This window comes from Rhincodon typus, chromosome 9, assembly GCF_021869965.1.
Source record: "Rhincodon typus isolate 14 chromosome 9, sRhiTyp1.1, whole genome shotgun sequence".
NCBI classification, from domain to species: Eukaryota; Metazoa; Chordata; class Chondrichthyes; order Orectolobiformes; family Rhincodontidae; genus Rhincodon; species Rhincodon typus.
The window spans coordinates 81,472,146-81,498,012 of NC_063340.1; the positions used below are offsets into that span (position 1 = coordinate 81,472,146).

General features: G+C 39.9%; 1 protein-coding gene across 1 annotated transcript in view; it reads right to left on the reverse strand.

The window, feature by feature from the left end:
- Nucleotides 1-372: 372 nt before the first annotated feature.
- desi2 (desumoylating isopeptidase 2) overlaps nt 373-25,867 on the reverse strand; it is a 44,975-nt gene continuing 19,480 nt past the window's right edge. The window contains exons 2-5 of the mRNA XM_020537295.2: nt 17,963-18,035; nt 17,162-17,255; nt 15,394-15,535; nt 373-3,748 (exon numbers count right to left, since the gene is read on the reverse strand). Of these exons, the coding sequence (XP_020392884.1) occupies nt 3,521-3,748; nt 15,394-15,535; nt 17,162-17,255; nt 17,963-18,035 (537 nt within the window). The 3' untranslated portion in view covers nt 373-3,520. The remainder of the gene's footprint in view (nt 3,749-15,393; nt 15,536-17,161; nt 17,256-17,962; nt 18,036-25,867) is intronic.

Below are 25,867 nucleotides of genomic sequence, written 5' to 3' on the forward strand. Positions count from 1 at the left end.
CAAATTCAACATCAGATGTCCGAATAAAAATCGACCACAGCAATGTGTCCAGGCATAGTGTTTCGACACAGTTCTTGCAATATTACGGGTGTCTTTTGCCACAGTGTATCTGGGGGCAAGGAAGGTGCAGTTGACATTTTTTAAAATTGTTCAAACATGTGGGTGTCACTGGTTAAGTTGGCATTTATTGCCTATACCAAATCCCCTTGCAAAGCTGGCGTTGAGCCTCTTCCGGAGCAGCTTCAGTTCATATGGTGGAGGCACACCCACAATGCTGTTAGAGAGTTTGACCCAGTAATAGTGAAGGACCATTACATTGTAGGTGCTGGCAATTGAAGATCTTACAATAAGAAAAGTTCAAAAGCAACTGCATTTTAGAACAAACAAGTTTCTTTTTAATGCCATTGTCACATTTTGTTCAAAAAAATAAAGTACAGTTTGCAAAATCAGGAACAGTGAAGGGACTGTTCACCACCCTTTGCTTAAATTAGATACATGGACTTAATTTTACATACAGCTACTGGAGTGGAAAATGTTACGAGGTATTTTGGATGAATTGACCTGGATCATCAATAGGTCCCTGTGTCACAATTAAAAGGCACCTCACAGAAGTACCCAGGCATTTGGGTACGTAATATATTCTGTACCATCGAAGAGGCAGTGCTGTGTGGTCATGCGCAACTTTTATCCAAGATACAATCAGAAGCACACTACCTGGAAAGTCTCAATCAGCTACTACACAAGGCCAGTCCAATATTTAGACCATCATCCTGATATTTAACCCTCTCAGTCCAAAGATCAAATGAACAGATGTCATGTTACCTTTCTCCCCCCCTCTAAAGACCCAATTCCACAGGACTCTTGATATGCTGCATAGTTAATCCTACCTTGTTTTGGACCACTGGCTATGACCAAAGTCTTTTAGATCACTGCAACATGTGACTTAAAGCTGGGTTTAGTCTTAGAGTGCGACTTCTTTTCCTGGCAGACCGATGTGGTTGCAGCTGGATTGCTCTACCTATTTGCCTGATGGCCATCAAGTTTTCTCCAGGGTGGCTCAGACTTACTCCCCCACCCCTTACCAAAGTGGTCTGAAATATTACTGCAGACCCTTCCACAGTGCAGATCAAGCAAATACAATGAAGCAGTGGGAGATCTACATCTCTCTAAAACCAGTCCATTATCCACAGTTCAACTTCAGAAGGCAAGGGAGTCTGAAACAAATTTCTGTAATAAACTTGGATAGGTCACTTGCACAGGTATGTTAGCGGTATTGTGTTTAGGATCCAGCAGTTCAGGGAAAATTGACGTCAAATTCAGAGGTATAAAGTGTGTGCTATCATCACTATATCTGTGGCCATGCTTTTGTACCTGGTTCAGTTGGAAAGACATTTGGATAGTACACTAAGCTATTGCCGGGCTCCAAAGGGTTAAAAAATACAGGAATTACAAATCCTTTACTTGGTAAATATTAACCATTTAACTTTCCCTTTTGATATATGCTACCAAAACATTTCCTGTCACTCCATGTGACAATCCGTCACCAGGTTAATCGGCAAAGCGTACCACAATCGAACTAGTTGGTGTTAGCTGGCATTAGGATGATCTGTTTGTCTTTGCCTGCCCCTCAGTTAACGTATCTCCTCAGAAAGAAGCAGCAGAGATAGTGAACTCACTGATATGGCGAGTCACTGGACTAGAATCAACTCTGTGCTTGAGTAATGAAACAATGGCCAGTGATCTTGACAGCAGTGGTATTACTTGACAAGTCAGGCAGTGTTAGGAATACTATTGCATAGCAACACAACTCTTAGCGTATGTCAAAACTTCTGTGTGAAGTATAATTAGAATGAGAGTCAGTCTCTTTCAGAATGATACAAGTTCTGACAAATGACATACCATTAACGTCTCCTAGCAATCTTGTTCAATATTTGACAACTTTGCCATGTAACTTCTCCAACTGTACGTTGTGAGATAACTCTTAAGTGCATTCTAACATCAAGCAGTTTGAATAAACATTAAACTGTTTTTTTGCAAATGACATATATGGGCTAGCCAGAAAAATTGTTTTGGCGTGGTACCCCAAGGAGGGTTCGTGTACACATGATTGCCAAGCACAGAAACACAATGTCCCTTTAAGTCACCTTTTATAAGTTTAAGATAGTCTGTAATACCCCATTTACAAACTCTCTAAGGCACACAACAGCGCAGTGTCAATGCAAAGACAATCTGCTGAAGGGCTGCTGAAAAGTACAGTGTTTTTTTGTTTCAAAACAAAAAAGAACATGGAAAAGCAAGGAACGAGGGTTTGCACAAGCCTGGGACTGTTACATCATTCAAACCCAGCGAACAGATTATGCACATGATCAAAACACCACTTTCTTAGAATACTGTAAATCATTTCTGAAAATGAAAACTTCCTTAAAATGACTCCCTACAATGTCAAAGGGATTTCATAATTAGAAAATGACAACATTTTTATCTCATTTCATGATTCACAATAATCTAAGTGTACATTTTAAGGTGCTAATCCCTCCTACAATATCATTTTATTAGGAAATGACCAGACAAAAGTTCCTGCGGGTTTCAAAAATCATTTAGGAGCAACTCTTGACTCTAAGGTTTTAAAACAGACTACATACAATATTAGCAGGAAGAGACATCCTGAACAGGATGCCAGTTAGTACTGGGGATTGTTTCAGTTACAGGTCTATGCAGCTAAAGAGGTCTTTGATTCTCTGCCTCAAGAACAGAGACACTGATTATTTCACTATAACAAACTTAAACTCCCTGTTCATTGAGAATGCTGGTGAAAGGCTTATTGCTCATTTTGATGTTTTGTACTGCGTACAGTAATAGCATTTTAACTTCAGATGTTGCAGACTGATACAGTTGTAGAAGCATATAAAAATTGATTTTGCTGTATTTGTGCATTCTCTGAAAAATACAGCTGAAAAGCTTATTTTTGAACATCTTTATAAATAATAAAAATCTGCCAACTCTATGTTGCATCATTTAGTTAATCATGGATGGTTGTGGGGAGGATAATGCAAAGAGGGAGTTAAGATTTTTGGTGGAGGTTGATCACCAGTGAAACGTGACTTCATTATTTACTGTACCAGCCTACAACAGTTAAGAGTGCTTTACAAAATATAAAATTACCAGTATTATCATTATAACAGGTCATTAGGTGTTGATCCCAGTTATGGGACTTTGTAAACAATTATCCAAAATACTGTATGTATAGCTTTTAAAAGAAGTCTACTTTTTTAACGTGACCCCTCAAGCTATCAGAAAGAAGTGGGTGATATTTTAGCACAAGGTAGAACGTGGAATATCAACTACAAAACATAATTGAGTTTGGAAAATGCCAGGTAAGATATTAAAAAAAATTAGATTGAGAAACAAGGATCTTGAATGTTCAGCACCCTGCAGAACAGTTTCTAATAATTGCAATTACCTTTTTTTAAGTAAATAAAAAATAGTCAGTATGTCTACAGTCTCAAGTCACTGTGCAGGATCATAATTTGGTGTGGTGGCCTGGGATGGATGCTGAAGTGGAAGCTGAAGTTGATGCTGCTGCACCCTCTCCCTCCCCGAGCTCATCCTGCAGCTCTTGGCTTACGCTGGTCTGGAGTGCGGCAGGTGTTAGCCATTCTTTCGGCAAGCAACTCTGGAGAAATGGAATGCAGGAACTGAAGTGAGCTAGCCGGTTAACCCAGCGAGGGATCTCTTTGCCACAGAGGATCTGTTACAAAAGAAAAGCAGAAATAACATGCCATTTTTAAATTGTTCCCAACTTTGATTTTCTTTGAAGGAGTAAAGTTTGGTATTATTCCAACGACAAAGCAAATTGCTGCTTTGCAGACAGCTGACCAAAGTCATCCACGAGGAGCTCGAACAGTTCATCCACTTCACCAACACGTTCCACCCCAAACTTAAGTTCACCTGGACCATCTCTAATACCTCCCTCTCCTTCCTGGACCTCTCTGTCTCCATCTCCAGCAACCACCTAGAAACCGATATCCACTTCAAGCCTACCGACTCCCACAGCTACCTAGAATACACCTCCTCCCACCCACCTTCCTGCAAAAATGCCATCCCCTATTCCCAAATCCTTCGCCTCCCAGGATGAGGCATTCCACTCCCGTACATCTCAGATGTCCTCGTTTTTCAAGGACCGCAACTCCCCCCGGCTCCTCAGTGGTCGAGAACGCCCTTGACAGTGTCTCCCGCATTTCCCGCAACTCATCCCTCACACCCCGTCCCCGCAATAACAACCAAAACAGAATCCCCCTCGTCCTCAAGTACCACTCCACCAACCTCCGGATCCAACGCATCATCCTCCGACACTTCCGCCATCTGCAATCCGACCCCACCACCAAAGACATTTTTCCCTCCCCACCCTTATCTGCTTTCCAGAGGGACCACTCTCACCGTGACTCCCTTGTCCGCTCCACACCTCCCTCCAGCCCCACCTCACCCGGCACTTTTCCCTGCAACCGCAGGAAGTGCTACATCTACCCCTACACCTCCCCCCTCACCCCCATCCCAGGCCCCAAGAAGACTTTCCACATCAAGCAGATGTTCACCTGCACACCTGCTAATGTGGTATACTGCATCTGCTGTTCCTGTTGTGGCCTCCTCTACATCGGGGAAACCAAGCGGAGGCTTGGGGACCGCTTTGCAGAACACTAACGCTCGGTTCGCACTAAACAACTGCACCTCCCAGTCGCGAACTATTTCAACTCCCCCTCCCATTCCGCAGACAACATGTCCATCCTGGGCCTCCTGCAGTGCCACAACGATGCCACCCGAAGGTTGCAGGAACAGCAACTCATATTCTGCTTGGGAACCCTGCAGCCCAATGGTATCAATGTGGACTTCACAAGCTTCAAAATCTCCCCTCCCCCTGCCGCAACCCAAAACCAGCCCAGCTCATCCCCACCTCCCTAACCTGTCCCTCCTCCCACCTCAAGCCGCACCCCCATCTCCTACCTACTAACCTCATCCCGCCCCCTTGACCTGTCCGTCCTCCCTCCTCCCTACCTCCCCACCTACATTCACCTTTACTGGCTCCATCCCCGCCTCTTTGACCGGTCTGTCTCCTCTCCACCTATCTTCTCCTCTATCCATCTTCTATCCGCCTCGCCATCTCTCCCTATTTATTTCAGATCCCCCTTCCCCTCCCCCATTTCTGAAGAAGGGTCTAAGCCCGAAACGTCAGCCTTCCTGCTCCTCTGATGCTGCTTGGCCTGCTGTGTTCATCCAGCTCTACACCTTGTTATCTCAAAGTCTTGGAAGGTTAGGTTGAGAAAACCAGGATAAATTATCTCCTTCCCTCAAATCTTTTAGCTACCTTTCTGAAGAACACTGGCTGCCCTGCAGGACTTGCTGATGTAATGATTTTCCTGTGCAACCTTAAGAGAACGATATTAAAAGAAAAGGTAAATGGACTGATTAGGTTTGGACTTGTTAGTCCACTGGCTTGGAGCTCGTGCACTGAAAAAGAGATGCAAGAGTTTTGTAGCATTCAATGACTATAGATACTGAGGCAGTTCATTATGAAGTGAATCACATCCAAGTCTGATTCTGTCTTCAACGTAAACCTCCTGTAGAGATTAACAGAGAATAATCAGGAATAGAAACGCAGCACTCTTTTTCTTCTACTGCTGCTGTGTTTCTGCTTTGACCCTTGAGATCAACTAACCCAGCATAGATTGACAATGAAACATGAAATATTCTAAGTTTGTGTGGATTAATTCACAGCAGGCAGTTTACTTGTTAAGTGTCATCCTGCTGCTACATCAACATTTAATTAAACCCAGTTCAGGTCAACTAAACATCGACTATACTCAAAGTGTCTTATTATCTTTGTACAGGCATTGTGTGCCTATCTATTTATAACACTCAGGCTACCAAGACGTGTGCTGAAAATTATGGATGAATCACACAACCAGGGACTTGTATTGACCTTGGCTCAATGCCAAACCTCTTGGCTCTGTATCAGAAAGTTTTGGGCTAAAGAAACACTCCAGAGTGTTCAACTTTAGAACATAATCTTAGATTTAATAATAGTGAATAGAGCACCGGTGAAGCAGGTCATAAGCAGGGAAAAACAGGATTAAGTTAAAATTAAAGGCAGTATATCTGAATGCAGAAAGCATTTATAACAAGATAGCTGAATTAATGACAGAATAGAAATAAATGGATTTAATCTAGAACTATATAAATGTGGCTGCAGCATGACCAAGGTTGGGAACTAAATATTCCAAGATATGGGACTTACAGATAAAATAAGCAACATGTGAAAGAGGGAAGACCCCTAACAATAACAGGTGATCTCAAAACTAAAGATCATCATAAAGGAGGGTTGGGGCGATTGGAAGATAGAAAGGATCTTAGTCTGAAAAATCAGGATGCAGAATTAATGCAGATGGAACTAAACAACAAAAGGCTAAAAAAAAAACTTAGGTAGTGGTTTACAGTTCCACTTAGTGTGGTTAGAGTTGGACAAGTTATAAATCCAGTATATTAGAGTATGAAACGAGGGCGATACCACAATTATAGGATCTTCTGAATGAATAGGTAAAACAAAATTGGCAAAGATAGTTGAGGTGAGTTCACAGTATTCTTGAAAAACGTCTTGAATGAATTCTATGCTCAGAAACTAGAGCATGTATTGGTTATTTAGGAACTAGTTTCATCTAATAAGATATGGCTTATTAGTAATTTTGCAGATAATTTGGGGAAAAGCGATCATTATGCAATAGTTCTGTTTAATGCTTGAGAGTCATGTAGCCAAGTCTAAAATAGGGTCTTAAATTTCTATAACGTCCACTATGAAGCCATAGGGGCAAGCTGGCTGAGGCAGTGTGATATGCCAGTATATAAGTAAAGACAAACATTTAAATAATTAATATATTTGCATAAATACAAATTCCCTTGAGCTATAACTCTCCAAAGACAAAGTTACACAGCTATGGATAACGAGAGAAGTTTAAGATTAAAAGAACATTACAAATGTTGGCAAACAGAGGAGCAAGTCTGTGGCTTTAAAACATCAAAGGACAAGAATGAAACTGATAGAGGGAGAAAATACAAGGTGAGAGTAAAACCAGCAAGAAATATAAAACAAATTATATAAGCTTTTGTAAAGAGAAATTAATGGAAATAAATTTTGGTCCCTTGGAAGTAGGGACAGGAATAAATAGTAATGGGGAATAAGGAAATGGGAGAGATGTGCAGCAACTGTGCGTGCCATCATGCCAGTAGTTGATGCAAGGAATATGTTGGGTACTGTGGGGAATCAAACAGCATGGTAAGAGTGAGGAATGAAAAAGTCTTTAGTTTAAAGAAAGGGGCTAAATGTTGACAAATCCCTTGGGCCTGATGGCCTACACTCTTGGAATTAACAAGAGGTGGCAGCGGTGATAGTGGATGCATTGGTTTTGATATTTTAGAACTCCCTCGATTTTAGAATTAAAAAGTTACAAATGTAACACTGCTGTTAAAGAAAAGGAGAGAAACAGAAAACACGGAACAATAGATTAGTCAATTACCCGGTCATCAGTAGCAGGGAATTACCAGAATCTGTTAAGGTTGTGGTGACAGGGCACTTAGAAAAATCTTTGCTGGGATCTCTCAGTATCTTAACTTCTATTCACAACCCATTCAAGGTAGTTAAAAAGTTGCATACATCAATCTTCTTTGGGGGGTACATAGAGTAAAGAAAGTGTCTAGAATCAGAGGAAGTCAGGGGATCTTATTAAGAAAATATGTCAATGGAGATATAGTTGCACTGATTGAAGTTATGTGTAGATTAGTAATATACACAGAAGAAAATGGTAGGATGCACAGTTAACTCCCATAGGGTTACTTTTAAAAGTGGTTAAAAACAATACAGCAAACAAAAATCCTGGGTGTTACATTCTTCTTATCCTTGGGCAACACCTTCCAAACAAATGATCACCAGCACTTCCAACTAGAAGGGCATGGAGAACAGATATATGGGAACACCACTGCCGGCAAGATCCCCTCCCAGCCACACACCATCTTGATTTGGAAATATATCGCCATTCTTTCAATGTCACTGGATCAAAAGCCGAGAACTCCCTTCCTAACAGCGTTATGGTGTGCCAACATCAAACAGACTGCAAGAAGGTAGTGCACAACCATCCTCTCAACGGAAATCAGGGATAGACAATAAATGCTGCTCCACCAGTGAAACACACCTCCCATGAATGATCTTTTTTTAAAAACATTGACATCTGGTCTGGGGAAGTAGACCTAGAATATTGTGTACAATCTGCTCATTGTATCATGCAGATTCTAGAGATGTGTGCTGAGAAAATTAGTGAAGTTGATTCTTAATGTTTGAGAGATGAGCCAAAGTCTCCTTAGCCTTCAAATAATGCTTCTTCATTAGTTTTAACAGAATAAATTGAACTCAGAACAGTACTTCCAGATATTGCGGCATGACGACAGTTGAACTGAGACACTTGCGCTTTTATCTCCATTTTTTCTTACTGTCAGCTCGTTGCAAAAATCAAATAGTCACAGATCCAAACCCATACACTTATCTTATTCCTGTAATGTAAGAACATGTTACTCATAAATCTTGACTGCTGGTAGTAGCAAAGTCCAATTTGCATGTCTGATCCAACCTCACGCCCTAGAGTTCAGAAAATGCCTGCATTCAAACAATGATTCGAGATTGGCATTCATACGAGAAGAGGGTGGACTGATGGCTTCAAGCCAAGAACTACCACATGCTTTGTAATTATACTGCTTGCTGCTACTAACACCAGTACATACCCAAAAGCATGTGTCAGGGAAAACAAAGAATCAGCAAGCTAGCCTTTAGGTAGTTTGCAAGTGAAATATGACAACAATAATTATTTTTACATCTCAAGCTTGACTGCCTTATTTTATTCAATACCAAATCTTTTCTAGGTGTAAAGAAAAGGCACGGTCTGCCTGCTATACAGCAAAATTATTTTCGTAAGGTGCTTTGTATTGGAGACATTACTGCACGACTAAAAGGCGACAATTTTCCCTCTGGATTTTGCTAAAGCCCCTTTTCAATCATTTGCCATGAGTTAAACACAGCGTAAAATGATTCTGCCAAGAAAAATAAGGCCTGACTTTTCCTGACTGTATATCGATGACCAAGTTCAAAAACCTTTCTAGGCAGTTGCACTCAAGTTACATTAATGCAATAGCAACATATTCCACATCATTAGATATGAGTTTAGAACTTATATGAAACTGAAGACAAATAATAGATTTCTTTTAACGTCCCCGATACAATTGTTCTAAAGCAAAATTTCTCAGTTCATAAACAAGATTACCAGAAATGCCTCAGCAAAGTTATTAGATTACATCCATTAGGATTGAATCATCAAAAATAGATCGCAGAGTAAAATATATACTAATTACAATTATGCACCATCCAGGTCTTCCAAATGTCCCAAGTGGCTCATAGTTGGTGATTAGTTTAGAAGTAAAATTGAGGGAAAATTGAACATATGACCCAATAGTAAATAAGATTTTAATGTTGTTGATTCAGGGGGAGTTTTGACCAGAATATTTTCAAAAAAGTACTGTGGATTCTTTCATGCCCACTTCAACATGCAGATGGAAGCTCATTTTAGGATCCAATCTGAAAGCCAATATGGCATTCCATCAACACTGCACCAAAAATAGGATAAGTTACCAGTAATTATATTGCCCAGTTTTTTTTTTCAAAGTCCAAAAGAATGCATTGTTTTACTGGCTCTTCAACTGAAAATCAGCCATGTTTCAACCCTTAAGGTTCTCAAGCAGAACAAAGAGACTGAGAGCAATTTATTTTGGCCGCACAACACTTTGAAATCCTTTTTGCAAACAGAGCTGTGTCTAAACTGCGAGTGTAATGTTTTGTGGTTATGACCAGCTTAAAATTCCAATGCTGTAATAATAAGAAAGCAAAGTAGAAATTTGTCGAAAGCACAATTATATAATTGTACTGTTGCAAAAAAATACTCTTGTTCTGTGATGGTAATTTGGAGACCAACAAGAGATCAACTCAAACTTGACTATGTATTATGTGACAAATGTGGTTACTTTTACCCATAATAATTTAATTATTTCTGACCACCATGTGCATAGCATTATATTCAAATACATGGTGTATTTTTCCAACTGTAAAATATACATTGCAGTTTGGGCTGCAAAATGGCCACAAGTATACAGATGCATTTGAGGGAAAGCTAAATAAGTAAATGAGGGAGGAAGCAAAAGAAGGATAAAAGTTGCTGGATTGGGTGAAACAAGGCAGAAGAAGGTTCATGACGAGCACGAATATTGCCTTCGATCTTTGAGCTAAATCACTTGCTTCCATGCTGTAAATTCAATGCAAGAGCTGAAACCTTAACCAAATTTCAGTCTACTTAAACTACTGACCGCTTCCAGTATTTTCTTTTTGTATTTCAGATTTCCAGTTGTTTACTTCACAGACTATCATTCCTTTTTTTTTCATTCCTGGGATGTCTCCCAAGAGTTTTGAGACTACATAATAGTTGAATTGTAGCCACAGTCTGAAGCCAAAAATGACAGGGCTAACTGCTGTGCCTTGCCACTTAAAGATTGATTAAGTCCATGAGTCAAAAATCAATCTTTTATGTAAGGTTTGCACATAACAGCTGTTTGTAGTTTTAACATTTAATGGTGTCAACCTTTTACATCGCCATAAATTAAACTGCGATGCCAATTGTTCATTTTTCTTTCTAATGGGCAATGCCATCCCAACTTGAACAAATAACCACTGTTCCACCATTTTTGCCAGGAATTCCCTGTCCAACTGTATTTTAGATGTGCCTCAACTACACAGGCTGCAGCCATTCAAGATGATACCATTTTCTCAAGTTCAGTTAGGAAGATCAACAAAAAAATAGACTCGACAGCAACAACCCCGCTTTGAGAGAGAACCTTGATTTAAATATACCCTGTGAGAAAGTATGTAACAAGTTGTGTGGTGGCAAGTAACACCTATTTAATTTGTCTATTTTTTAAATGTTGGATCTTCACAGATCAGTGCAACATTAACGGATTGTTTACAGTGCCTTTAAAGGTTATTCAGCATGTAGGGAAATTGGCCAGAATGAATACTAACATTTTTAGCCAGCCACATGGCCATCAGTAGCACTCAATACTTAAAAATGATTTTTAAAAAAATGGTTTATGACATATCTTCACAGTTAATTGTTCTAGTTTGGTGTTTTGGAAATCAGATAGAACATTTAGAACATGTCATTAAACGGAGAACGGAAGGAAAATTGTTTGTACAGCTTAAAGTACTTATTGATTTATCAAAGGTTTTGTAGGTGTTTTGATGAAAACTGGCATCTAGATCGGTGATTATTTAGAAGTCTTACAATGCCTTCAAAGAAGATCTTCAAGCAGTGCAGCAAAGGAAAGATCATCTTATTATCCAAAGCATGACCTCACTAAAGGCAGATGAGTTCATTCTTGTCTTACAAGAACTGCATCAAGAAATAAGATCAAAGAGGCAGAAACTGCCAAGAAGCCACACTGCCTTTGAATGAAAATCATTTAAATTCCTGTCTTTCTTACCACATTACAAAATAGCATGTTTGAGTAGTTGCAAAGGATTGTGACAGAACAGCGGCAAGATTATTCAGCTATTATTATATATTTTCCTTCCAACCTCCCCCACTCCCCCTTTGGCTCATGCTAGAATTCCTTTAATGAGACATTGTTAAACTTGTTCAAGTAAAAGCATAATCTGCCTTGCAAAATTAGGGATGTCAGTTCAGTGGAATGCCTTGTGACAATGAAATTAAGAGAAATATTTATTGTGAAATCTCAAGTTGTTAAAACTCAAGGTTTGGGCTTCCAAATCAATAATCCCCGCCCTGATTTCTCTTTTAACCTTGTTGATGTTCTGCATTATTAGCCTTGACAACCTACCTTGATTTTGAGGGGGAAAAGAAACCACCCTTTTCCTTTACTCCGCAAGTAGCAAGACAGTAAAAATAGTTAAAATCAGTTTCAGCATAATCAAACATTAATTTTCCCTTCAGCCCATTCTTCTAGGCAAAAGTGGTTTTAAAAAAAAATCAATTAATTAAAATGTATGTATTTATTTACTGTCGGTATAACAACTGGAACTGATACCCATATACTTATGTTGTTGTCAGTTTTAACACTAAATCATTTCCAAAACATTTCTCTTCTCAACAGTATGCTGGTGCCTTTAAAGTAACAGATTCTCTTTCATCCAACAGCGTAACAGCTTCTTAAATCTTCTATAGGTACGTATTGGATTTTAATAAAGACCACAAAACTATAAGCAAAAATAAAACCTGGCAATAAATATGACAGTACAAATAACTTCTGGACAGGGCCTAGCTCATCTGCACAATTTTTTCCAACAAAGATGACGGATCTTTAACCCTTCAGCAAGAATGGACAAGTCCCCTAGGAATTACATGTACATTACCCTGGTGTTTTACAATACTACCACAAACAGAAACTGCTGCCAAAGATCTAAAAGACACAAAGCAAGTGCAGCCAAAAATATTACTTAGCTTCTTTTTGGATTTACCAAACACCCATTTACAACTCCAGGGCCTCCCAAACATGAACCTGCTGCAGTTCTGCCAACTTCTTTCAAATAAGAAACATTGATGCAAACATTATCTGCATTTCAACCTATCAGCTACATTTCAGGTTTGAATACACCACATACTATCCTCTGCCAAGTATGTGATTGTCTTGTTGGCAGTAGCCAATGCTACTCTTTGACTAATCATTAGGCGATAGACAAACACGACTGTGGAAGACTCATCCATTGTTTGTCTTCACTATAAACAAGACATCAGCAGGACAAGAGAGATTGGAAGCTTGCTGCATATGAAATTTATTCCTTTTGGCACACTGTGCATTGGAATGTCAATGTGTTGTCTCACGATGCCATTTTGTTTTAAAAGTGGTTCTTCGTTGCTGAGTGAAAGCAGCACCAACAGAATTCCATTTTGTACATATAACTGATCATAATACATGATGCGACCTACCAATAATTAATGAGAAGATGTGGATTGAGAGTGTCAAATACAAGCCACCTTTCTGATTTACTTGACACAAACAAAACCAAACTTCATTTACTCGTTTGCAGAATGTATTGAAGTTTTTCCTGTTGTCAAGAAAGCAATAAAAGCCTCTGCACTTTGCATGTATATCAATACAACATTGAAACCATTAATGCCAAATTATTGCAGAGAGTAAGCCAAAAAAGGTCCCAGGCTTGTGTGCCATTATTGAGTTAGCCGACCTAACAGGTAGTCTTTATTCAGCACTGTTAACATTAAAAAACATCCCAGGCCCTTACGAGCTCTTACATGACTCTTCCTCAGGTAGAATTGTAAAACACCAGGGTAATGTACATGTAATTTCTAGGGGACTTGTCCATTCTTGCTGAAGGGTTAAAGATCTGTCATCTTTGTTGGAAAAAACTGTGCAGATGAGGTAGGCCCTGTCCAAAAGTTATTTGTACTGTCATACTTGTTGCCAAGTTTAATTTTTGCTTATAGTTGTGTGGCCTTTACTAAATTCCTATACATAACTATAGAAGATTTAAGAAGCTGTTACACTGTTGGATGAAAGAGAATCTATTACTTTAAAGACAGAAATAGAGTCACAACATTTAAAGTCTAACATGACTTCTTCAGGACTCTGGGTTATCATAATTTACAAGCACCAGGCAACAAACATCTCTAAACGAGACAGAATTCAACTATCACCCCATGACATTCAGTGGCATTATCATAACTAAGCCCCTTACTATCAGCGTCCAAGGAGTTACCATTGACTAGAAACTGAACCAGAATAATCACATAAATACTGTGGTGACAAGTGCAATTGAAGGTTTAGAAATCTTGGTGCAATTAACTCACTTTGTGACTCCAAGCCTGTTCACCTTCTACAAGCTACCACTTGGAAATCTAAGAGAATGCTCTCGCTTTATCTAGTGGAGGGCAACTTCAATAATACTGAACAAAGCTCATCAGCATTAAAAAAAACAGTCCATTTGATTGCCACCTCTTCAACCATCTTCAACATTCACATCCTCCACTGCTGAGGCACAGGGGCAGCAGTGTGCATTACAGACAAGCAGCATTTTAGCAGCTCACTAATGCACCCTTGACAACATTTAGAAATCAAACCACCGAGAAGGATAAGGACAAAAGGCAGTGGAAACACACCACCCGCAAGTTCTCCAAGCCATACGCCATCCTGACTTGGAACTATTTTATCATTTCTTTATGGGCACAAGGTCAAAATCCTGGAACACACTCCTGAAGAGCATTGTGGGGAGACCTACACAATGACTGTAGCCATTAAAGTAGGTGACTTGTGGCCATTGTTGGCCTACAGATGCTTGTCTTGCCAGATGACTGAATAAAATATAGAGTAAATTTATTTTATTGTTTCAATATTGTTGTATTAGGAATTACAAAATTGACCAGACTTCTCTGCTCCTAATCCCCATCAAGTAACCACTGCTGTATTGTGGATTCAGGGGATGGGGAGGAAATCTTGCCAAATGATCCACAATCTTACCAATATTGAAGAACTGAGTTGATTACTTTGGGACAGAAATAAAGTTTGACAGGAAAACAAGCAACGCATAAAAACAATGTACTACATATACGGTACAGAAAAGGACTTATTAACATTCAAGTTCATACAAAATCTTTTTAAAAAATATTTTCAAAAATAAGTTCTCTGTAGGCAATGCCTCAACCAGAGTCAACTTCCTAACCAATTAGCACCATTTTATCATGTACATACATTGTTACTCCATTGGAAATTATCCTGATGAGTGTAAGACAAAAAGCTTCGACAGCATGTCTTTTTTTACCCCCCCAGCAATTCTCTAGTTTTCTAGAATTCTTTCTAGAACCAAGATATTACTCATGAACGATCCTCAACATTTTCTTTAGCCCTATCATTGAGAAAATATTATACTATTGTTGCAAACAAATATACCTCCATCATTTTTCTCAAGGCTGACCAACTTTGCCAAATAAAAAATTCTGAGGTCTTTGTGATATTGGTTCTTAGGTCTTTACGTTAGCTGTTTCATGGAGGAGATACACAAAGAAACTCCAGGGCAAGGCTATTACTATCAACATCAGAATTATGCAAGTGTGGGTGAAAGAAGTGGTGTTGGAGAGAAAGAGACATGGGTAAAAAGAAAGGGCTAGGAAAATAAATTCCAAGTTATTTTGCTGTCCATAATGTGAATTCCCATGCAACAGTCAATTAAAACAGAACTGGTATGAAATTAACTTTGTGGGATGGTTCTGTAAGTTACAATGTACTTGCCTCAGATATAGCTGAAGAAAAATGGTTGCAATTTTTGTGCATTAAATGATAGGCATTCCCCTTGTATTCTTTTCCAAGCTCCTCCACAATGCGCTCCACGTCATCTTCTGTAAAATCAGTGCTACCCATCACAATTGCTTCCCTATGGAGAACAAACACGTTAAGTGAACTCATACAAGAATGCGAATCTTGTCCAAAACATTCTATTCATTTTAATAAATTGTGATTTGACTGATCTAGAGATTTCAACTAGTTTAAATTCTGCAAATGATTCCCAAGTTATCAGATATATCCAGTTCTTCAAACAGGCTCATTTTCTCGGATTTAAAAGTGGCTGTGGTAGAAAGCGAACCGTTCACGTGCAAAAATGATTTTGCAAACAACGAATTCTAGCTCAGTACATACACAATTTCACCAAGTACTATAAAAAAAGTTGCTTTTATTCTTTGACATAATTCAAAATGTTAAATACATGTCTGTCAATCCCGCCATAAAAATAACACAATCAAATGTAAAGGGATCAATTTGCGGCCACGCAGATGGAAATAATTTTCACTACTTTGCTGTTATTCAATATTAAACCCAAACAGGGAAATGAGAATCAAAATGCTGGAAAACAGAAGTTCAACTGAACATAGTCTTAAATATTTTGTTGATTCCTGCATGAGTTATTTGTGTAATTATCCTGGACTTGTGGTAATTTGAGAATCATTCTGGACTGCATGGATACAAACCACAGAATTTCAGCATAGTTAACCATAGTTATAGAGTCAGATTTGTATAGCATGGTTCAACTCATTCACACTGACCAGATATCCTAAATAAATCTAGTCCCATTTGCCAGCATTTGGCCCAAATCTCTCTAAACCTTTCCTACTCATCCAGATGCCTTTTAAATGCCTCCACCACATCCTCTAGCAGCTCAATCAATACATGTACCACCCTCTCTGTGAAATAGTTGCCCCTTAGGTCCCTTTTGGATCTTTCCCCTCTCATCTTAAAACTATGCTCTCTGGTTTTTGACTCCCCAACCCTGGGTAAAAGATCTTGTACTTTCATCTTATCTGTGCCTCTCATAATTTTATAAAGAGTTCAAATTATGAAGTACAATTTATATCATACACAGTTTTTACATGTTCTCCAGAGCTGGGTATAAATTTATAGGACTGATTCATTAATCTAACAAAAAATATCTAGATACAATGTTCTGAAACTTCTTACATAATGCAATCATGGGATCAGCACAATTACAAGGACCACTTCGTTCCAGAAGCACAGCTTTCTCAGAGATTGGCGATATGTGCAACATTGCCAGTTTGCGCACATCCTAACACTACATTCTACAGTTATTACTCCTAAGCATGTTAAGCTTCATTAGCTTCAGTGTGAATTCATGATAATCTTCACCTTGAAATCCTATTACAGCCCACCTCCAGCTATATATTCGAGCATGTTCAATTTAATAACCCCTGCAATTCAACTAGTTATGGCCATAGTATACACCTTTAGTGGGGGAGAAACAAATTAGAGCCATGGCATTTGTCCCAGCAGGTTAATTGCACAGCAATAGATGGCACTTCCCAGCTGTTAATACACAAAATGTTGGGCGTGCTTTGCATGTGATTTCCCCCACTCCCTGCCCCCAAAGAGTCCATCAAGTCAGCTTTATCTAATGAGCACATCAGATGCTTAATAAATAATGGATCATGTTAATAATTATTTTTCATACTTTTGAAAGTTCAAAGTAATTCTTGACTGTATTACTTACTTAAATTTGAATGTGTCCCCTAGCTCTGTTGAGTCTCCAGGAGTGATCTCAAATATTCCTGAAAATGGATAAGGATGGCCACCATAGGCAAACTCTGCAGAAAACAAAATGCCTTTACTAAGGGATTTAGTTTTAATTTATAGTTATGGATGAAAAGAGTCAGCCTAAACAATTTAGTACACCTAATAATTACTTTGTTGAAATTTTAGACATTTACCAGCAGGACAAAGAGTAAAGTAACTCCAGTTCCAGTTCTTGACAATTTGTGCTTCTCTGCTACTTACACTTGAGGTTCTCAATCACAATATCTTTCCACTACAACGCAGAATGAGACTAAACTAAAATCTACAATTCGCAAAGAAAAGATTGCAGAAACAACTGAAAATGATAGGTTCTCGGAGCTTCGACGATAATTGTCAATTTAAAGTGTTGGTTTTAAATATCAATATCCTTTGGGATCTTTTTGCCTTCTCAGGAAGGAGACAGGCAAAATAGTAGACTAGCAAGCAGAGACAATCTCAGGACCAGGAGGGCATTACAAAGCAGCAATGAAAGCAATTAAGTAGTAATCAATACCCATCATTGTCCCACAATCTATTAGGTAATGCAAGATGAAATGTCTGCAAGGAGGGACTGCAGTAAACTGGGGCGAGATGATGCAATGCTCACCACAAACCTCAAGATGAATGGCAACCACATGACTAAATAATTTTATAAGTATTTGATCAGCTACACTTTAGTACAAATAAAAAAGCAAATAATTCAGTATAAATTATAAGAGTTTTTTTTTTAAATCCTTACCTCTGCCATATACTTCAATGCCTGAATGGAAGACTCCAATTCCTAATGATGAGGTGTATTCATTAATCCAGTACTGGAAAATCAAGGGAAGTGAAAAGGTTTAGGTAAATTGTACATATCAATTAGTAACATCTCAAATTCAGGACAAATATTTTCTAAACTCAAGTAAGTGGGGGTTGGCGGGGGGTGGGTGCGGTGGGATATGTGATTATGTCACTAGAGTAGTGATGCAGAGGCCCAGGTTAATGGTCCAGGAACATGGGTTCAAAACCAACCACGGCAGATAAGGAATTTTATATTCCACAATTATTAATTGAATTCAAGTCAATAATGATTACCAGAACAACTGGAACTGGTTATTGTAAAAACCCATCTGGTTCACTAACCATCTTTAATTGATCTGGCCTGCATATAACTCCAGATACACAGCAATGTGTTTGATTCTTGATAACCCTCTGAAATGGCCCAGCAAGCCACTCCATTCAAGGGCAATTAGGGATGGGCAACAGATGCTAACCATGCCAGCAATGCTCATGTTCCATGAAAGAATAAAACAAATTACACTATGTTCCACTATGCTTCAATCAAAACCTAATTCAGTAGAATATATGGTAACTTTGCTCCATAAAGCATGACCCCAAGGAGGGGACTGGTTAGCGACACAGAGTGTTGTCAATGTTGTGGGTTCAATTCCTGCCCTGGCAGAGGTCACCATGAAGGTCCCACTGTCTTGATCTAGCCTCATTTGCGGTGACCCTCAGGTTAAAGTACTGCCAGTCTTCTCTAAGACAGAGAAGCCCTACTGTTATCTAGGAGTATAGCAATTTTACCTAAAGGATACATTGTATAATAGAATTCAGGATAGAAGGTAAAAATGGTATAAGAGATCCAATCTGACAAAATTAAAATATGATTAAATTCTCTACAGATTATAAAATGCTTTATGCTATAATCAAGTCTGTAGTTTGAGGTTACTGACAAAAGACAGAGGCAAATTCTTTTAAAATCCTTGAAGTTTTATTTGTGGACAAACAGCTAGGTGTTACGGCTACAGAGGATAGACAGGCAGGCAGAGTTGATGGCACAACAAGATCAGCCAGTATCTTATGGAAGGTGATGTAGGCTCAAAGGGCCAACAACTTACTTGTCCTATGCTTCTCATTGTCAGGAAGGAATCAAGATATAGCAAGAATAAAGATGGAATTAAGATATATTTATACAAAAGCCAAAGCAAAGTCAATGGCTTATACAAATCAATATTCAGTTACTGTAAGCAGTCCGAACAAAGAGGCTAAATGAGGACTATGCTTATCATACCATAGGCTGGTCAAGAGGATATACAAAAGAAAAAAGGATGCAGTGTTGAGCAGACGTAAATGGGAATTCAAGTGGATCTTCAGGTTAATACTCTGGGGACTGGCTTAAAACATTAAAGCATTTTGGTGAGATTATTCCAAAACCAATATTCCATCAATAACCAGTACTGGAATATGACAGCAAAGATGTACTGCTGTACAAGTCTCTGGTCAGACCGTATCTTGGATACAGTAAGCAGTTTTGGGCCCTGTATCTAAGGATGTGCTGGCATTGGAGGGGGTAAGGAGGAGGTGGACAGGAATGATCTCGAGAATGAAAGGCTTGTCATATTTGGAGTGGTTGTAGACTCTGGTCTGTACGCAATGGAGTTTAGATGGATGGTGGCTGGCGGGGGTTGATTGTTTGAAACTTAATACTGAAAGGCCTGGAGAAAGTAGATTTGAAGATGTTTCCACCAGGAGAGACTAGGATCTGAGGGCACAGCTTCAGAATGAAGGGTCAACTCTTTAGGACTGAGATGAGGAGGAATTTCTTCAGCCACAGGGCGGTTAATCTGTGAAAGTCATTGCCACAGAGGCGGTGGAGGCGAAGTCATTTGAGTGTACTTAAGACAAGAGATAGATGGGTTCTTCATAATTAAGGAGATCAAAGGTTATGGAGAGGAGGCAGGAGAATGGGAGTGAGATCAAATTGCGGAGCAGACTCGATGGACTGAATGGTTTAATTCTACTCCTACAGCTTATGACCTTATGGTAATGGGCATTAACACCTACATTTTGATAGATTACATGGAATAGAAAAATATATAGAATGAGGATTTAAAAAAAAAAAAGATGATGGCTTAGCACACTTCAGTAAATCACAAAAGATTAAAATGATGGCAGATTGGTTTCCTTGCCTGTAGATAACTGGCTCGGGGAAGATACAAGTGGGCGCAGTGACTTGGGCGGGAAGGAGACAAAAGAAAAAAAAAGCAGACAGATTTCCTATTACTGACTGCTATCAAGCAACCTCCAGTGTGTGTGTACATCTGCTGTGGACAGGAATTGACTTGTCTGCATTTCCTGTTGACGTCAAATAGTAGAACACCATCCCTTATAAGGTTTGTACAAAAATGACGACTATCTGCACAACATACAAATGACTAGTGAAGCAAAAATATCCATTTGGACATATTGCAAACACGGAATCATACTTACAACATAATGGAATATTGACCCAAATTACATACTTGAAAAAGTCACATTTGGATGTTAGTTGAGGGCTCAGAACCAGTTAGATTTACATAATTACTGTCACTTTGCATTTTGCACCTGTGATTGACACAGGACATGGTCAGAGATACCAGAAAAAAATCAGAGATGAGGTTTGAAGTACTAACAGTTTATTAATGGACTTCCAACAAAATGCTTTGGACATCAGCCATCAACATCAGCTAATTTCAATCGAATGAAAGGGGACTGAGCCCACATTAATTGTTCATAAAAATAGAAGACCACAGTTGGTCTGGATTGGGAAATATTGAAATATATAATGAATAAAAATATATATTAACTATCTTGCAACTAAAAGTGAAGGAGATATAAAAATGCTAGAGTTCCATTAATGAAACAATTACAGCCAAGATTACATTTAAAAAAGTAGAAGCACACTACAGAGAATAAGCAAGAAAAGTATTGAAAGAAAGTAAAAACAGAGGTTAAAAAGATCAATAGAGTAGCAGTGAGGGGAATTCACAAGGAATTCTAGAAAAAATCTAAGTAGTGAACAGAATCTGAGGATACGTGGGACCACTTATTTAAAAGAAGCATCTCACACTTGAAAGTGAAGGAATGATAAATAATAGTTCATTCTATTATTAGACAGCTGGTGAAAGTAGGACTCAGAGCTACCAAAGAGGATGTGAAAAATCCATTACTAGAGATAGAAGAGTAAAAGAAGTCAAAGAGAGAGAAAAAAAACCCTGAATGTCATTAAATGTCCCAACTCTCAAATGAACATCAGAATACTGAAGGGCTATACTGGCAAGGAAACAGCAGCAGTATTTACCATAAACTTCCATATCTACTTGGAAATGTAAACTGTCATCTAAGGGTGTGAACAGTGAACAATTTTACAGTTCTGCCAAGGAAAGGAATTATAGTAACGAGAAATTATTCAGTAATAAATCTTACCTCACTTGTGCACAAATTTCTACAAAATAATCAACAAGAGATGGGTTTGTCCGCATGGAGGAGTATATGACACACTGTACTTAATTAATTCAATTGCATCTTTTCTGAAAATCAAAGCATTTGAAGGGGAACACATGGCACTTCATAGAATCTCTACAATGGGGAAGGAGGCCATTCAGCCCTCGAGTCAGACCAACCCTCCGAACAGCACCCCACCTAGACCTACCCCCCCTACCCTGTCCCTGTAAACCTGCATTTCCCATGGCTAATCCACCTACCCTGCACATCGAGTCAGAGCTGTACAGCATGAAAGCAGACCCTTTGGTCCAACACGTCCATGCCGACCAGGTATCCTAAATTAATCTAGTCCAGCATTTTGCCCATATCCCTCTAAACCCTTCCTTTTCATATATCCATCCAGATGCCTTTTAAATATTGTAATCATACCAGCCTCCAACACTTCCTCTAGCAGCTCATTCATACATGCACTACCCTCTGCATGAAATAATTGCCCCTCAGGTCCTTTTTAAATCTTTCCCCTCTCTCCTTAAAGCTATGCCCTGTAGTTTTTGACTCTGTCACCCCAGGAAAAGACCTTGTCTATTTACCCTATCCATGCCCATCATGATTTTATAAACCTCTAAAGTCACCCCTCAAGCCTTTGACGCTCCATGGAAAATGGCCCCAGCCTATTCAGCCTCTCCCTGTAGATCAAACCCTCCAACCCTGGCAACATCCTCTTAAACCTTTTCTGAACCCTTTCAAGTTTCACAACATCCTTCCTATAGCAGGGAGAACAGAAGTGAATACAGTATTCGAAGAGTTGCTTAACCAATATCCTGTAAATGTCCTCCCAACTCCTATACGGAATAAAAACAAAGTCTCTGGAAAAGCTCAGCAGGTCTGGCAGCATCTGTGAAGGAGAAAACAGAGTTAATGTTTCGGGTCCAGTGACCCTTCCTCAGAACAGTCCCTTCTGAGGAAGGGTCACCGGATCCGAAATGTTAACTGTTTTCTCCTTCGCAGATGCTGCCAGACCTGCTGAGCTTTTCCAGAAACTTTGTTTTTGCTCCTGATTTACAGTATCCGCAGTTCTTTCAGTTGCTATACAGAATACACTGACCAATAAAGGCAAGCATACCAAACACGTTCTTCACTATCCTATCTACCTGCGATTCCCCTTTCAAGGAACTATGAACCTGCAGTCTTTGTTCAGCAACACTCCCCAGTCTTTGGACCATGGGAGGAAACCACACAGACGCAGGAGAAATGCAAACTCCACACGGACAGTCTAAAGCATGAATTGGTTAGGTCTATATTTACTGGAGTTCAGAAGGACTGCCAGGATGGGGGTGGAGGATCTCAGGGAAATCTATAAATTTCTAGCAGGACTAGATGCAGAAGATGCAGGAAGGCTGTGCCCGACGGTGGGGGAAATCCAGAATCGGGTCAGTGTAAAGATATAGGGTAAACCAATCAGGGCTGAGATGAGGAGAATTTCTTCACCTGGAGATTGGTGAGCTTGTGGAATTCGTTACCACATAAAAACAGTCAAGGCCAGTAACACAGTATGATTTCAAGGAGGAGTTGTATTTAGCACATTTCAAGGAGGAGTTGTATTTAGCACATGTGGCTAAATGCCAGGGGGAAGAGCGGGAAGCAAGAACAGGAACAGGGCTGGTGAGTTGGATGATCAGCCACAATCATAACGAATGGTGGAGTTGGCTTGAAGGGTCAAGTGGCCAATTCCTGCTCCTATTTTCTACATTTCTATGTTAATTGTAGATGTAACATTTGACACACAGTAGTCACTCCAATAGGATCCACTACTTTTTTCCTCAGGCAGTAACTTGTACTTATGCAGCCTTAAGCTAGAGATTCCTCATTCATTTGTGAGGAACTCACTACCGTAGTGACTTCAGGCTTCCCTGTCTCTGATCGAGCTGAATGTTCTTTGATAGGTTTAAAAGTTCTCTCTCTCTCCTTTATAGCCAACCTCTCTCCCAAATTGTTCTTGCTGCCTCCTTCACTTCCCCAAACTTCTCAGAATTTCCTTTGTTTTCTCCCAACCTCCTTGACTTCAGCTTTGCCCCTGCCCACAACACATCTTACAGCCTCCTTCTCACTCAGAACTGGAGAAAAGATGCAGCCCTGAACTCGCCAAAGTTATGGACATGGCCTCAGCAAAATTCTCAGCCCTGACCTTGGCAACAGGAACCTCCTGGCAACTTGCTCACCATCAGCACTTCCAACAAACATGCTCTTTGTCTGGTGGACCTATCAGCACCAAAGGCAAGAGAGGAACAACCTGTGATTACAGGAACAGTTCCTCTCAGATTGTCATTTCTACATACAGAGGTGACTGTTCTCTGATTAATTCCTTTCATAGTTGATTATTTGTGGGCAAACAGTTTTAGGATGGAATCATCAGTTGTCTGTGTATTTTGAGCATTGGACATGAAACATTACTTAATTTCCTTCCTCTCCATAGATACTGCCTGACCTGCCTTTTCCCACATTTGTTTTTATTTTCGATTTCCAGCATCAGCTGTTTTTTTTTATAGTCATACAGCATGAAAAAAGACCCTTCGGTTCAACTCATCCATGCTGACCAAGTTTCCCAAATTAATCCCACTTGTTTAGAAGGATGTGGGCCAAATGCAGACCTTTCCTATTCATGTAGCTATCCAAATGTCTTTTAAATGCTGTAACTATACCTGCTTCTACCACTTTCTCTGGTAGTTCATTCCACATCTGAACCACCCTCTGCGTGAAAAAGTTGCCCCTTAGGTCCCTTTTAAATCTGAGTCCTCTGACCTTAAAAGTATGCCCTCCAGTTTTGCCCACCCTAAAGGAAAGACCTTTGCTATTCACCTTATCCACGCCCCTCATGACTTTATAAACTTCTGTAAGGTCACACCTCAACCTCCTACGCTCCAGTGAAAAAAACTCCCAGCCTATCCAGCCTCTCCTTATAACTCAAACCCTCCATTCCCAATGACATCCTGGTACATCTTCTCTGAACCCCCTCCAATTTAGTAATATCCTTCCTATAGCAAGACAACCAGAAATATATACAATCCGGCAAAAGTGGCCTCACCATGACGCCCCAACTCTTAGACTCAATGATCCAAGAAATGAAGGCAAGCGTCCTAAATGCCTTCATGACCCTGTCTACTTGTGATGCAACTTTCAAAGAACTATGTCCCTGAACTGCGAGGTCTTACTGTTCTACAACACTGCCCAAGGCCCTACCATTAACTGTACAAGTTCTGCACTTGTTTGTTTTACCAAAATGCAAACTCCATCTGCCACTCCTCAGCCCATTGGCCCAATTGATCAAGATCCCTTTGTATCAGAGATAGTAGGAACTGCAGATGCTGGAGAATCCGAGACAACAAGGTGCAGGGCTGGATGAACACAGCAGGCCAAGCAGCATCATAGGAGCAGAGAGGCTGACGTTTCGGGCCTAGACCCTTCATCAGAAAAGGGGGAGGGGAAGGGGGTTTTGAAATAAATAGGGAGAGAGTGGGAGGCGGATAGAAGAGAGGAAACAAACAGGTCGAAGATGGAGCCAGGAAAGGTGAGTGTAGGTAGGGAATAGGTCAGTCAGGACTGACCTATCCCCTTCCTAACTCCCTACCTACACTCACCTTTCCTGGCCCCATCCCCGCCTCTTCGACCTGTTTGTTTCCTCTCCACCTATCCTCTCCTCTATCCCTCTTCTATCCGCCTCCCACTCTCTCCCTATTTATTTCAAAACCCCCTTCCCCTCCCCCTTTTCTGATGAAGGGTCTAGGCCCGAAACGTCAGCCTCTCTGCTCCTATGATGCTGCTTGGCCTGCTGTGTTCATCCAGCCCTGCACCTTGTTGTCTAAGATCCCTTTGTAATCTTCTTCACTGTTGACTAGACCACCAATTTTGGCATCATCTGCAAACTTACTAACAATGCCTCCTAAATTCTCATCTAAATCATTTATTTAAATGACAAACAAAAGTGGACCCAGCACCGATCCCTGCGAAATATCGCTGGTCACACGCTTCTGGTCCAAAAAACCCTCCACCACCACCACCACCCTCTGTCCTTCTGTCTCCCACCGTCAAGTCAATTTTGTATTCAATTGGCAAGCTCACCCTGAATCCAATGTGATCTAACTTTACTAATTAAGGTTTTACTAAAGTCAATGCAGATAATGCCTATCACTATGACCTTATCAATCCTTTTGGTTACAACTTCAACAAACTCAGTCAAGTTTGACAGACAACTTCCCATGCACGAAGCTATGCTGATTTCCCCAAATCAGTCCTTGACTCTCCAAATGCATGTAAATCCTATCTCTCAGAATCCCCCCCAACAACTTACCCACCACTGATGTCAGAGTTACTGGTCTGTAGTACAGTTCCCAGGCTTCTC